Raw genomic sequence first — 15702 nt, forward strand, 5'->3', positions numbered from 1 at the left:
CTCTGATGATTTGTGTTTCTGTTGTAGACTTGACTATTTGATGTTCATCATCATTTTACGTTTTATCTGCGGGAGCTGTCCATGGTGCTGAAGTTGGAAAAATAAACTAGACGATAAACATTAAAACAAGCACAATCGGTAGAATTGTGAATTTATAGACCGACACTTTTACTGTCTTTATAATCTTACCTCGAGTCTGTTGATTCTGCCTCGGGAATTGTCCACAGGTTCAAGCTTGCTCAAGAAGGATGTGAAAAAGGAACTTCTCACACTTTCACTGTGGAATCAAGCTTCATTCAGAAGGCATTTCTGATCATCAATATCTAATCATCACTGTGAGTCAATGTATGATCATTCAGAAGGCATATCTGATAATCAATATCTAATCATCACTGTGAGTCAGTGTATGATCATTCAGAAGGCATTTCTGATCATCAATATCTAATCATCACTGTGAGTCAGTGTATGATCATTCAGAAGGCATTTCTGATCATCAATATCTAATCATCACTGTGAGTCAGTGTATGATCATTCAGAAGGCATTTCTGATCATCAATATCTGATCATCACTGTGAGTCAATGTATGATCATTCAGAAGGCATATCTGATCATCAATATCTGATCATCACTGTGAGTCAATGTATGATCATTCAGAAGGCATTTCTGATCATCAATATCTAATCATCACTGTGAGTCAATGTATGATCATTCAGAAGGCATATCTGATCATCAATATCTAATCATCACTGTGAGTCAATGTATGATCATTCAGAAGGCATTTCTGATCATCAATATCTAATCATCACTGTGAGTCAATGTATGATCATTCAGAAGGCATATCTGATCATCAATATCTAATCATCACTGTGAGTCAGTGTATGATCATTCAGAAGGCATATCTGATCATCAATATCTGATCATCACTGTGAGTCAGTGTATGATCATTCAGAAGGCATTTCTGATCATCAATATCTAATCATCACTGTGAGTCAATGTATGATCATTCAGAAGGCATTTCTGATCATCAATATCTGATCATCACTGTGAGTCAATGTATGATCATTCAGAAGGCATTTCTGATCACTGTTGTAGTGATCAGTGTTTATTAAAAAACACACAGCGCAGCATGAAGAAAACTGGCGCTAACGCTTTATTCATCTCCAACTCATCACACATTATTAAACACGTACAAAATGGTTTCAAAATGAGCATATATATATACCACATCAATAGAGAGAGTTGAGCGATTACGGAGCTTGCAGCGTTACAGGGTTGAAAGGCAGGACGGTGACGGTCTTACTCTCTAGCCTATATCAGGGAATTACATTTTCACAATGTTACAAGATTGGAAAGTCACAAACCCAGATGTTTACACAACACACTTTGCCTCCATGCCCAGCACACTGATATAATTCATATATGTTATTTCATGTATATACACAATTTATGTAAACCAGAGTACGTCCGGCAGACGGGTCATTTTGAGATAGTATAAACATGACTTATTAATATTTCAGTAGAGGATGTCGTGCGTGACCTCCGATCTTAGCTTTACATTCCAGCAAACGGTTTTCCGCCATGCTCCTTTTTCTCCTCTTTCTCGGACTCTGGCGTTGTTACCTCATCTTTCACCTGCGTCTCAGCGGACTCCACTACCTCCTCGTTAGCTACTGAATCTCTCTTTGTCAGCATGCCTGCTTTCTCACTGTCCGCTTGGTCAAAGTAATCTTTCATGGCTTGTTCGTATAGCTCATAAGGAAACTGTCCGTTCGCCTGTGATTGGGTGTCGCGTTTGCTGATCGTGCTAGGGTACTCTGTTAATATTTTGGCCGCCAGAAAGGTTGTTATCTCGTCTTCGTCCGCCTCGTCATCGTCATCGGCTTCTCTCCTAAAAGGCATCTTGTTGAGCTCCGACATAAATAAGTTTTCCCTTCGGCCGGACTGAGCTGGGATTTTTGGAGGAGGCGCTGGTGCTGCTGCTGAAACTCTCGCCGGGGCGGCTGGTGCTGAAACCCTGGCCGGGACAGAGACACTTTTGAGCGGCCTCCGACTCACAGGATAGTCGTTGCTGATGGTTTCCATTTCAATGATTTTCAAGAAGTCTTCCTCGTCCATGTCCTCAGGAGCGTTTTTGACTGGCAGTCTCCGGCTGTAGTATCTGATTTTCGGTTTGGTCCTGTAGCGGGAAGAGGCTTGCGGGTGACGTTCTAGTTTTCTGATTTCCTCGGTGATCAGCATATCGATGAGGTCCTCCGGGGGGGTGTGGAGCTTGAGGGAGATCTCTAACAGCTCGTTCAGAGCCTGGGGGTCGACCAGGGGGTGGCGAATCACTCTATGTTTTTGCTCTCCAGCTTGCCTCTTGGCTGTCTCATGTTCACTCATCTCCAGTATCTTCAACAGGTAATAATCCACTAGTTTAGTATCGTCCTCTGGGTCCTCTTTGTCCTGGCTGGCTCTGCGCTGCACCTGCATTCCATTGCCTTCCTCCTCTTCATCCTCGTCATAGTTCTGCTCCAGTGCCCTGTCGAACTCCTCGTGGCTCCCGTTTACCACTTCCTCCGTCTCGACCTGCTCCTCTAAAGGAATCCACTCCTCCCCGCCCGCCACATCCTCGTAGGCCAGGTTCCTCAGACTGAATAAATCATCATCATCATCAAAGATTCCGCGCTTCTGGCCGTTGGATGTGGATAGTTTCTCCAGCTCTTCGAAGATGGAGCGCAGGTTGGCAAGGCTCTGAGGGGTGTATTGTTCGTCCAGGTCCTCCGTAGCGCGCTTGGCACTGTCCCTATTCTCCTCGTCCTCGAACATCAGCGGGTACTTCTTGTGTGGCCTCGGGAAGCCACCGTAGGCAGGTGCGTTTACGGGGCTGCCTGTGTTCACCGATTGGTACCTGTGCGTGTGACGTTCGTTCCCCGACACCACGGGAACGGGTCTGAGGGGACTAGCGGGCTGCTCCTGGAGGGTCCTGAGCAAGGCTCTCACCAGCTGCTCAGCCGGGATGTCTTGCTGCCTCTGGGTCGGCGAGGGAGACTGCCTTTCAGGTGCACCTTCGTCCTGGAGAGAGGCGAGCTGGAGGAGGATGTGGAACTTTTCGACCTCATCATAGTCTCTTGTTGGCTCCTCTCTCTCTCTGCCCCCATCTGTCCGCTGCTTCAGGCTCTCGATGTACTCCAGGGCTTTGATCATGTCTGAGCTGGGCGGGTATGCAGCGGGTTGCCGGTCCTCGGACTCCCCGCCTCTGAGCCTGTGATGGCGGGGGAGGGACGCGCACGCATGGAGGAGGCAGGCGAGAACAACAGTTTTCCCCGTGGATAGCTTGGGGAGTGACAGCATCTACATTTAGCAGAGAGAGAGAGAGAGAGAGAGAGAGAGAGCTGAGTTTAACACAATAATATGCCTGCACATTTTTTACATTTTGATCTGAGATTCTATCTTCCAAATTCTTAGAATCTTCTAACTCTTTAAGGAGGTTACCACCACACTCCAATGCAAATTATTATTTTAATGAAAAATCTGTGTTTCAATTCATGCCGAGTTCATTGACAACCCTTATAAGTGATGAATGCTATGACTCAATGCACAAATGATAAAAAGTAGGTTATAGCGAGAGCAGGATATAATCACCCACCAAGGGAAAGTGGGCTATATTTGTGAATCACTGTTTTTAAATGACTAGACTACATCACAGGATGAGTCACTGCCCGTTGTCAGGGCAACCTTTTTTGCTTGTGGCTGCCTTTCTCCAAACCATCTCGATGAAACACTTTTCTGAAGGATATAATAATAATTCATTCATCTCAATGTTGCCCAATGTCAAAATGCATCAGACTACTTGACATGCATCACAACAACATGCACGCAGCTATCAGGCTATCAGTTATTCAAATCAATTCCAAGCCATTGCCGAGATCTGATAAGAGATGAGAACTTGAGAGAGAAAATCTAAACACGGAATGCTGGAAAGCCCACAAATAACTTACAAACATCGTAATCTTTGTTTGAGAAATAAAAGACATGCATGAGTTTGTACCTTTTGGTAAGTAGCTCAGACGACAGTAGTAAACGTGTATAGCATCTCCTCCCAGTCGTAGCGCGAGCGATTCTGTTTTCAGCACCAGGACAGCTCCGGGTGATATATGGCAACACCTGACTCGCGCGTCATCACAGCAGTACGCACGCAATACCCAGCCTTTGGAAATACATAATACATGATTTAGGCTTATGATATAGCATGCTAAGAAAAGGCAGTGTGCTTAAAATAGAGATGGATATTGTCTGTTTCTAGCTGTATCAATTATTATTCAAGCGCTATTCATAACTCCCTTTGGAAAAGTGGTGGGTTATTTTTGGGCTTGTCCCAATTAGCTTTGTGAAGGCCAATAGTTATCACTGTGGCATCAATTCTTACAGCATTTAATTGTATAGCTTCATTTACCACCCTATTCAGATTGCAGTTCTTGTAAATATTAATTTGCTAATGAGGCACAGATTTACTCAAGCAGTAAGCAATAGCTTAACCATAAAAACTACACCCACAGAAATCACCTATGTCTGTTGACATCCATTGCAGTGATTTGCATTAGCCTAATGGAATTATCAGAACAATAAGGCGTAACAGGGAGTTATCCTACTACATCCGTCTCTCGCGGAAGATAAGAGGTTAAAACCACCGGTGATGACTCACGCCCTGAACCCACCACTGAGGAGCCGCAGAATCTTAGTAGCAGTCGCAGTTCTCTGTCTCGCTTATGATCTGCAGAGAAGAGACGCCGCCGGTGGTAAATGCATCTACTGGCATGGCTCGCGCTCCTCCTGGCATAGTGATTGATTTAAAATCGGGCCATTGATCAGGACGCCCATCACAACACGTCACGGGCAGGTCAGGGACCTGGTGGCACGCAATGTCAACGCCAAAGCAGTGGCAGGCGTTAAATAATAACGCTGCGTATCAACAACATGTCAACAGGCCTACCCAGTTACAGACATTTAATACAATGTATTGGTGGGAATTTATACAGGGAATTTAATACCGCTATTTCAGATACACTGTATATACATTAGTATGTGGACACCCCTTTAAATTAGTGGATTATATTTCAGCCACACCCATTGCTGACAGGTGTATAAAATCGAGTAAACAGCCATGCAATCCCCATAGACAAACATTGGCAGCAGAATGGCCTTACTGAAGAGCTCAATGACTTTCAATGTAGCACCATCCAACAAGTCAGTTCATCAAATTTCTTCCCTGCTAGAGCTGCCCTGGTCAACTGTAAGTGCTGTTATTGTGAAGTGGAAAAGTCTAGGAGCAACAACTGCTCATCCGCAAAGTGGTAGGCCACACAAGCTCACAGAACGGGACCACCGAGTGCTGAAGCGCTTAGCGCGTGAAAATCGTCTGTCCTCGGTTGCAACACTCACTACCGAGTTCCAAACAGCCTCTGGAAGCAACGTCAGCACAATAACTGTTCGTCGGGAGCTTCATGAAATGGGTTTCCATGGCAGAGCAGCCACACACAACCCTAAGATCACCATTTGCAATGCCAAACGACGGCTGGAGTCGTGTAAAGCTCGCCGCTATTGGACTCTGGAGCAGAAAAAGCTTTCTCTGGAGTGATGAATCACGCTTCACCATTTGAAAGTCCAACAGACAAATCTGGGTTTGACGTAGGCCAGGAAAACGCTACCTACCCAAATGCATAGTGCCAACTGTAAAGTTTGGTGGAGGAAGAATAATGGTCTTGGGCTGTTTTTCATGGTTCAGGCTTGGCCCCATAGTACTAGTGTAGGGAAATATTATTGCTACCGCATAGAATGACGATTCTGTGTTTACAGCTTGTGGCAACAGTTTAGGGAAGGCCCTTTCCTGTTTCAGCATGAGAATTCCCCCGTGCACAAAGCGAGGTCCATACAGAAATGGTTTGGAAGAATTTGATTGACCTGCACAGAGGACTGACATCAAACTCGTCTAACAACTTTGGGATGAGTTGGAACGCCAACTGCGAGCCAGGCCTAATCGCCCAACATCAGTGCCCAACCTCACTAATGCTCTTGTGGCTGAATGGAAGCAAGTCTCTTCAGCAATGTTCTAACATCTAGTGGAAAGCCTTCCCAGAAGAGTGGAGGCTGTTAAAGCAGCAAAGAGGGGACCAACTCCATGTTAACGCCCATGATTTTGTAATGAGATGTTCGAGCACGTGTCCACATACTTTTGGTCATGTAATGTATGATTTAATGGTATTCACACTTTTATTAATTGAAACCTTAAGGATCCTCATTAAACTCAGCAAATTGAGTCATTTCAATTATATAACCTGCATTGATGCCCAAACTACAGTACTTCTCGTTGTCCTTCTACCTTCTAAAGTGCTTCAAACTATTCCCTCAGAGCTCAATAAACTCACAGCATTCACTCAGAAGTGCTCTTACAATTCACCCTTGAAATGCCCTCCACACTTCACATAACCATCACATCACATGACTTGCTGTCATCGTGTACAATAACTTGAGCTTTTTACATACCCACCAAGGTTGTAGCCATTCAAGTACCCACTAATTCCTCCCTCCACACGTCCTGAGGTGCTCCACGTTTCACTTGGCTGCTATTGGAGGTGTTTTGCTTTAACATTCCGTCAGCTGACTGTTCTCGAGGGAGAGAGGGCCTGAAGAGCCTCTCTGACGTGAGCACACAGATTCATTTGCAAGAGTCTCACATGAAGATGTGCTTGTGTTTTACTCTGTGTGTGTGTGTGTGTGTGTGTGTGTGTGTGCGTGCGTGCGTGCGTGCGTGCGTGCGTGCGTGCGTGCGTGCGTGCGTGCGTGCGTGCGTGCGTGCGTGCGTGCGTGCGTGCGTGCGTGTGTGTGTGCGTGCGTGCGTGCGTGCGTGCGTGCGTGCGTGCGTGCGTGCGTGCGTGCGTGTGTGTGTGTGTTTTGCTGTGTGTGTATGTGATGGGCTGCGTTAGTATAATCCTTCTGCATCATCATCACAACCTCTATTGAATAAATATACATTTTAGCCGGAGGAACATAGATCGGGGTCATGTGGATGAAGAACATAGATCAGGGTCATGTGGATGAGGAACATAGATCAGGGTCATGTGGATGAGGAACATAGATCAGGGTCATGTGGATGAGGAACATAGATCAGGGTCATGTGGATGAGGAACATAGATCAGGGTCATGTGGATGAGGAACATAGATCAGGGTCATGTGGATGAGGAACATAGATCAGGGTCATGTGGATGAGGAACATAGATCAGGGTCCTGTGGATGAGGAACATAGATCAGGGTCCTGTGGATGAGGAACATAGATCAGGGTCCTGTGGATGAGGAACATAGATCAGGGTCCTGTGGATGAGGAACATTTGTATTTTTTATTACACCTTTATTTAGCAGGTAGGCAAGTTGAGAACAAGTTCTCATTTACAATTGCGACCTGGCCAAGATAAAGCAAAGCAGTTCAACACATCCAACGACACAGAGTTACAAATGGAGCAAAACAAACATACAGTCAATAATACAGTAGAAACAAGTCTATATACGATGTGAGCAAATGAGGTGAGATAAGGGGTTTAACGGCAAAGAAAGGCCACGGTGGCTAAGTAAATACAATATAGCAAATAAAACACTGGAATGGTAGATTTGCAGTGGAGGTGCAGGCAATGAGGCAATCATTTGAAAAACCAATGCTGTCGAGTCTGCCAATAAGAATGTGGTGATTGACAGAGTCGAAAGCCTTGGCCAGGTTGATGAATACGGCTGAACAGTAATGTCTCTTATCGATGGCGGTTAAGATATCATTTAGGACCTTGAGCATGGCTGAGGTGCACCCATGACCAGCTCTGAAACCAGATTGCATTGCAGAGAGGGTATGGTGAGATTCGAAATGGTCGGTAATCTGTTTGTTGACTTGGCTTTCAAAGACCTTAGAAAGGCAGGGTAGGATAGATATAGGTCTGTAGAAGTTTGGGTCAAGAGTGTCTCCCCCTTTGAAGAGGGGGATGACCGCAGCTGCTTTCCAATCAACAGCCCGGCTGATTTGTAGGGGTCCAGATTTTGCAGCTCTTTCAGAACATCAGCTGACTGGATTTGGGAGAAGGAGAAATAGGGAAGGCTTGGGCGAGTTGCTGTGGGGGGTTCAGTGCTGTTGACCGGGGTAGGGGTAGCCAGGTGGAAAGCATGGCCAGCCGTAGAAAAATGCTTATTGAAATTCTCAATTATAGTGGATTTATCAGTGGGGACAGTGTTTCCTATCTTCAGTGCATTGGGCAGCTAGGAGGAGGTGTTCTTATTCTCCATGGACTTTACAGTGTCCCAGAACTTTTTTGAGTTAGTTTTGCAGGAAGCAAATTTCTGCTTGAAAAAGCTAGCCTTGGATATTTTCTAACTGCCTGTGTATAATGGTTTCTAGCTTCCCTGAAAAGCTGCATATCACGGGGGCTGTTCGATGCTAATGCAGAACGCCATAGGATGTTTTTGTCTTGGTTAAGGGCAGTCAGGTCTGGGGAGAACCAAGGGCTATATCTGTTCGTAGATCAGGGTCATGTGGATGAGGAACATAGATCAGGGTCATGTGGATGAGGAACATAGATGAGGGTCATGTGGATGAGGAACATAGATCAGGGTCATGTGGATGAGGTAACAGATCAGGGTTATGAGGATGAGGACCAGAGATCTGGGTCATGTGGATGAGGACCAGAGATCAGGGTCAGGTGGATGAGGAACAGAGATCAGGGTCATGTGGATGAGGTAACAGATTAGGGTTTATGTGGATGAGGATCAGAGATCAGGATCATGTGGATGAGGTAACAGATCAGGGTTATGAGGATGAGGACCAGAGATCAGGGTTATGAGGATGAGGACCAGAGATCAGGGTCATGTGGATGAGGACAAGAGATCAGGGTCCTGTGGATGAGGTAACAGATCAGGGTTATGAGGATGAGGACCAGAGATCAGGGTCATGTGGAAGAGGTAACAGATCAGGGTTATGAGGATGAGGACCAGAGATCAGGGTCATGTGGATGAGGACCAGAGATCAGGGTCCTGTGGATGAGGTAACAGATTAGGGTTATGTGGATGAGGACCAGAGATCAGGGTTGTGTGGATGAGGTAACAGAGATCCGTGTCATGTGGATGAGGTAACAGATCAGGGTTATGAGGATGAGGAACAGAGATCAGGGTTATGAGGATGAGGACCAGAGATCAGGGTCATGTGGATCAGGACCAGAGATCAGGGTCCTGTGGATGTGATAACAGATCAGGGTTATGAGGATGAGGTAACAGATCAGGGTTATGAGTATGAGGTAACAGAGATCAGGGTTATGAGGATGAGGTAGCAGAGATCAGGGTTATGAGGATGAGGTAGCAGATCAGGGTTATGAGGATCAGGTAACAGAGATCAGGGTCATGTGGATAAGGACTAGAGATGAGGGTTATGAGGATGAGGTAACAGAGATCAGGGTTATGAGGATGAGGTAACAGATCAGGGTTATGAGGATGAGGTAACAGATCAGGGTAATGAGGATGAGGTAATAGAGATCAGGGTTATGAGGATGAGGGAACAGAGATCGGGGTCATGTGTATTAGGACCAGAGATCAGGGTCATGTGGATGAGGACCAGAGATCATGAGTATGAGGATGAGGTAACAGAGATCAGGGTTATGAGGACGAGGTAACAGAGATCAGGGTTATGAGGATGAGGTAACAGAGATCAGGGTTATGAAGATGAGGTAACAGATCAGGGTTATGACAATGAGATAACAGAGATCAGGGTTATTAGGATGAGGTAACAGATTAGGGTTATGAGGATGAGGTAACAGAGATCAGGGTTTTTAGGATGAGGTAACAGATCAGGGTTATGAGGATGAGGTAACAGGGATCAGGGTCATGTGGATGAGGACCTAAGATCAAGGTTATGAGGATGCGGTAACAGAGATCAGAGTTATTAGGATGAGGTAACAGATCAGGGTTATGAGGATGAGGTAACAGAGATCAGGGTTATGAGGATGAGGTAACAGATCAGGGCTATGAGGATGAGGTAACAGAGATCAGGGTCATGTGGATGAGGACCAGAGATCAGGGTTATGAGGCTGAGGTAACAGAGATCAGGGTTATGAGGATGAGGTAACAGATATCAGGGTTACGAAGGATGAGGTAACAGAGATCAGGGTTATGAGGATGAGGAAACAGAGAGATCAGGGTTATGAGGATGAGGTAACAGAGATCAGGGTCAAGTGGATGAGGACCAGAGATCATGAGTATGAGGATGAGGTAACAGAGATCAGGGTCCTTTGGATGTGGTAACAGATCAGGGCTATGAGGATGAGGTAACAGAAATCAGGGTGCTTTGGATCAGGTAACATAGATCAGAGTTATGAGGATGAGGTAACAGAGATCAGGGTTATGAGGATGAGGGAACAGAGATCAGGGTTATGAGGATGAGGTAACAGGGATCAGGGTCATGTGGATGAGGACCAGATATCAGGGTTATGAGGATGAGGTAACAGAGATCAGGGTCCTTTGGATGTGGTAACAGATCAGGGCTATGAGAATGATGTAACAGATCAGGGTTATGAGGATGAGGTAACAGAGATCAGGGTTATGAGGATGAGGTAACAGGGATCAGGGTCATGTGGATGAGGACCAGATATCAGGGTTATGAGGATGAGGTAACAGAGATCAGGGTTATGAGGATGAGGTAACAGAGATCAGGGTTATGAGGATGAGGTAGTAGAGATCAGGGTCATGTGGATGAGGTAACAGAAATCAGGGTGCTTTGGATCAGGTAACATAGATCAGGGTTATGAGGATGAGGTAACAGAGATCAGGGTTATGAGGATGAGGTAACAGATAAGGTTTATGAGGATGAGGTAACAGATCAGGGTCATGCTGATGAGGGAACAGAGATCGAGGTTATGAGGATGAGGTAGCAGAGATCAGGGTCATGTGGATGAGGTAACAGATCAGGGTTATGAAGATGAGGGAACAGAGATCAGGGTTATGAGGATGAGGTAACAGAGATCAGGGTTATGAGGATGAGGTAGTAGAGATCAGGGTCATGTGGATGAGGTAACAGCAATCAGGGTGCTTTGGATCAGGTAACATAGATCAGGGTTATGAGGATGAGGTAACAGAGATCAGGGTTATGAGGATGAGGTAACATAGATCAGGGTCATGTGGATGAGGTAACAGATCAGGGTTATGAGGATGAGGTAACAGATCAGGGTTATGAGGATGATGTAACAGATCAGGGTCATGAAGATGAGGGAACAGAGATCGGGGTTATGAGGATGAGGTAGCAGAGATCAGGGTCATGTGGATGAGGTAACAGATCAGGGTTATGAGGATGAGGTAACAGAGATCAGGGTCATGTGGATGAGGACCAGAGATCAGGGTTATGAGGCTGAGGTAACAGAGATCAGGGTTATGAGGATGAGGTAACAGATATCAGGGTTACGAAGGATGAGGTAACAGAGATCAGGGTTATGAGGATGAGGAAACAGAGAGATCAGGGTTATGAGGATGAGGTAACAGAGATCAGGGTCAAGTGGATGAGGACCAGAGATCATGAGTATGAGGATGAGGTAACAGAGATCAGGGTCCTTTGGATGTGGTAACAGATCAGGGCTATGAGGATGAGGTAACAGAAATCAGGGTGCTTTGGATCAGGTAACATAGATCAGAGTTATGAGGATGAGGTAACAGAGATCAGGGTTATGAGGATGAGGGAACAGAGATCAGGGTTATGAGGATGAGGTAACAGGGATCAGGGTCATGTGGATGAGGACCAGATATCAGGGTTATGAGGATGAGGTAACAGAGATCAGGGTCCTTTGGATGTGGTAACAGATCAGGGCTATGAGAATGATGTAACAGATCAGGGTTATGAGGATGAGGTAACAGAGATCAGGGTTATGAGGATGAGGTAACAGGGATCAGGGTCATGTGGATGAGGACCAGATATCAGGGTTATGAGGATGAGGTAACAGAGATCAGGGTTATGAGGATGAGGTAACAGAGATCAGGGTTATGAGGATGAGGTAGTAGAGATCAGGGTCATGTGGATGAGGTAACAGAAATCAGGGTGCTTTGGATCAGGTAACATAGATCAGGGTTATGAGGATGAGGTAACAGAGATCAGGGTTATGAGGATGAGGTAACAGATAAGGTTTATGAGGATGAGGTAACAGATCAGGGTCATGCTGATGAGGGAACAGAGATCGAGGTTATGAGGATGAGGTAGCAGAGATCAGGGTCATGTGGATGAGGTAACAGATCAGGGTTATGAAGATGAGGGAACAGAGATCAGGGTTATGAGGATGAGGTAACAGAGATCAGGGTTATGAGGATGAGGTAGTAGAGATCAGGGTCATGTGGATGAGGTAACAGCAATCAGGGTGCTTTGGATCAGGTAACATAGATCAGGGTTATGAGGATGAGGTAACAGAGATCAGGGTTATGAGGATGAGGTAACATAGATCAGGGTCATGTGGATGAGGTAACAGATCAGGGTTATGAGGATGAGGTAACAGATCAGGGTTATGAGGATGATGTAACAGATCAGGGTCATGAAGATGAGGGAACAGAGATCGGGGTTATGAGGATGAGGTAGCAGAGATCAGGGTCATGTGGATGAGGTAACAGATCAGGGTTATGAGGATGAGGTAACAGATCAGGGTTATGAAGATGAGGGAACAGAGATCAGGGTTATGAGGATGAGGTAACAGGGATCAGGGTCATGTGGATGAGGACCAGATATCAGGGTTATGAGGATGAGGTAACAGAGATCAGGGTCCTTTGGATGTGGTAACAGATCAGAGCTATGAGGATGATGTAACAGATCAGGGTTATGAGGATGAGGTAACAGAGATCAGGGTTATGAGGATGAGGTAACAGGGATCAGGGTCATGTGGATGAGGACCAGATATCAGGGTTATGAGGATGAGGTAACAGAGATCAGGGTTATGAGGATGAGGTAACATAGATCAGGGTTATGAGGATGAGGTAACAGATCAGGGTCATGAAGATGAGGGAACAGAGATCGGGGTTATGAGGATGAGGTAACAGAGATCAGGGTCATGTGGATGAGGACCAGAGATCAGGGTTATGAGGATGAGGTAACAGAGATCAGTGTTACGAGGATGATGTAACAGATCAGGGTTATGAGGATGAAAAAACAGAGATCAGGGTTATGAGGATGAGGTAACAGATCAGGGTTATGAGGATGAGGTAACAGAGATCAGGGTCATGAGAATGTGGTAACAGAGTACAGGGTTATGAGGATGAGGTAACAGATCAGGGTTATGAGGATGAGGTACCCGAGATCGGGGTTATGATGATCAGGTAACAGAAATCAGGGTCCTGTGGATCAGGTAACATAGATCAGGGTTATGAGGATGAGGTAACAGAGATCAGGGTTATGAGGATGAGGTAGCAGGGATCAGGGCTATGAGGATTAGGTAACAGGGATCAGGGTCATGTGGATGAGTGAACAGATCAGGGTTATGAGGATGAGGTAACAGGGATCAGTGTCATGTGGATGAGGACCAGAGATCAGGGTTATGAGGATGAGGTAGCAGAGATCAGGGTCATGTGGATGAGGTAACAGATCAGGTTCCTGTGGATGAGGTAACAGAGATCAGGGTCATGAGGATGAGGAAACCGAGATCAGCGTGATGAGGATGAGGTAACAGAGATCAGGGTTATGAGGATGAGGAAACCGAGATTAGGGTTATGAGGATGAGGTAGCAGAGATCAGGGTCATGTGGATGAGGTAACAGATCAGGTTCCTGTGGATGAGGTAACAGAGATCAGGGTCATGAGAATGTGGTAACAGAGAGATCAGGGTTATGAGGATGAGGAAACCGAGATCAGCGTGATGAGGATGAGGTAACAGAGATCAGGGTTATGAGGATGAGGAAACCGAGATTAGGGTGATGAGGATGAGGTAACAGAGTACAGGGTTATGAGGATGAGGTACCCGAGATCAGGGTTATGATGATCAGGTAACATAAATCAGGGTCCTGTGGATCAGGTAACATAGATCAGGGTTATTAGGATGAGGTAACAGAGATCAGGGTTATGAGGATGAGGTAGCAGAGATCAGGGTTTTGAGGATGAGGTAACAGGGACCAGGGTCATGTGGATGAGTGAACAGATCAGGGTTATGAGGATGAGGTAACAGAGATCAGGGTCATGTGGATCTGGTAACAGATCAGGTTCCTGTGGATGAGGTAACAGAGATCAGGGTTATGTGGATGAGGTAACAGAGATCAGGGTCATGTGGATGAGGACCAGAGATCAGGGTTATGAGGATGAGGTAATAGAGATCAGGGTTATGAGGATGAGGTAACAGATAAGGATTATGAGGATGAGGTAACAGAGATCAGGGTCATGAGGATGAGGTAACAGGGATCAGGGTGATGTAGATGAGAACCAGAGATCAGGGTTATGAGGATGAGGTAGCAGAGATCAGGGTCATGTGGATGAGGTAACAGATCAGGTTCCTGTGGATGAGGTAACAGAGATCAGGGTTATGTGGATGAGGTAACAGAGATCAGGGTCATGTGGATGAGGACCAGAGATCAGGGTTATGAGGATGAGGTAACAGAGATCAGGGTTAGGTGGATGAGGTAACAGAGATCAATGTCATGTTCCTCTACTTAATGCAGAGGTTGTTTAGGGTTTTACCTCCCACACCCCTCAAACTCCCCCAGGCTCGCAGTGTTAAAATCTAACAAGTCATCCAGACCCCCTTGCCAGTCCACTGTCTCTGCCGTCACCTGCAGTGGCAGAAACATTGGTGGCCCCTCCCCCTTTGGCCGCTCAAACACCCCCCTCCTGGACCTCCTCCAGGAATCTCTCCAGCAGCCTAAGAGACGTTATTCCTGTTTGTTGTGCCAGGACTTCCGGGGTTCAGAGATTTGCTCTTGCCCTTTCAGACTAGTCTCTAGTGCCTGCATATCCTGATCATCCCTGACCATCACAGAAACGTCATCTGCATACGCTGACACTGCTATGCCTGTCACCACACCCATGTCTGTCCAGCACACTTCCTGCAGTCTCCTGCGTATCAGGCCCAAAAAAGACTCAATGACTAGTGTATATCTGCCCCGATAGAAGGCATGCCCCATCTCACCCAGACTGGCCTTCTGAGCCCCCCTCCCATCTTGACCATACATGACGCCCCAGCATACAACATCTTCACACAGGTCAAAAACAAATCCCAATCCCCAAAACAGACATCACATTAAACAGATACTCATGGTCCATGCCATCTCTTGATCTAAAGAGACCAGTCCAAACGTCACATTAGAACCTCTCGACAAGTCCAACATGTCCCTGATTAAGAACAAGTTGTCCGGGATTGACCTTCCCGGTACATAATATGTTTTGTTCTTGAAGTCCCATTTGGGATTTCAGTATGTTAGAGAGGACCTTGGCAAATATATTGTAGTCCGCACAGAGCAACGCCACAGGCTCCCAGTACTTAAGTCCCCTTTTTTGGGCAGGAGAGTCAGAGCCGCCCGACGGCAGCTCATCGGCAACTCTCCTACCCCGATGCACTCACGCAACACGCAAAAGAAGTCCAGTCCAATTATTCCCCAGAATATTTTATTAAACTCCACTGGGAGTCCATCGATCCCTGGTGCACTGCCGGGGGACATCTGGGTTACGGCATCTGCCAGTTCATGGGACAACAGA

The 15702-nt window shown here is 46.2% G+C and overlaps 1 protein-coding gene across 1 annotated transcript; it reads right to left on the reverse strand.

Moving 5' to 3' along the window:
- Positions 1–1127: 1127 nt before the first annotated feature.
- On the reverse strand, positions 1128–4189 carry LOC110530802 (secretogranin-2b). Its single transcript, XM_021614068.3, has 2 exons — positions 4031–4189; positions 1128–3333 (listed from the first exon to the last, which is right to left on the reverse strand). The coding sequence occupies exon 2, from the start codon at positions 3331–3333 to the stop codon at positions 1552–1554; it is 1782 nt and encodes a 593-aa protein (XP_021469743.1). The 5' UTR covers positions 4031–4189; the 3' UTR covers positions 1128–1551.
- Between the last annotated feature and the right edge of the window lie 11513 nt (positions 4190–15702).

Source organism: Oncorhynchus mykiss, chromosome 8 (assembly GCF_057628025.1).
Source record: "Oncorhynchus mykiss isolate SJ-2025 chromosome 8, ASM5762802v1, whole genome shotgun sequence".
Classification (NCBI taxonomy): domain Eukaryota; kingdom Metazoa; phylum Chordata; class Actinopteri; order Salmoniformes; family Salmonidae; genus Oncorhynchus; species Oncorhynchus mykiss.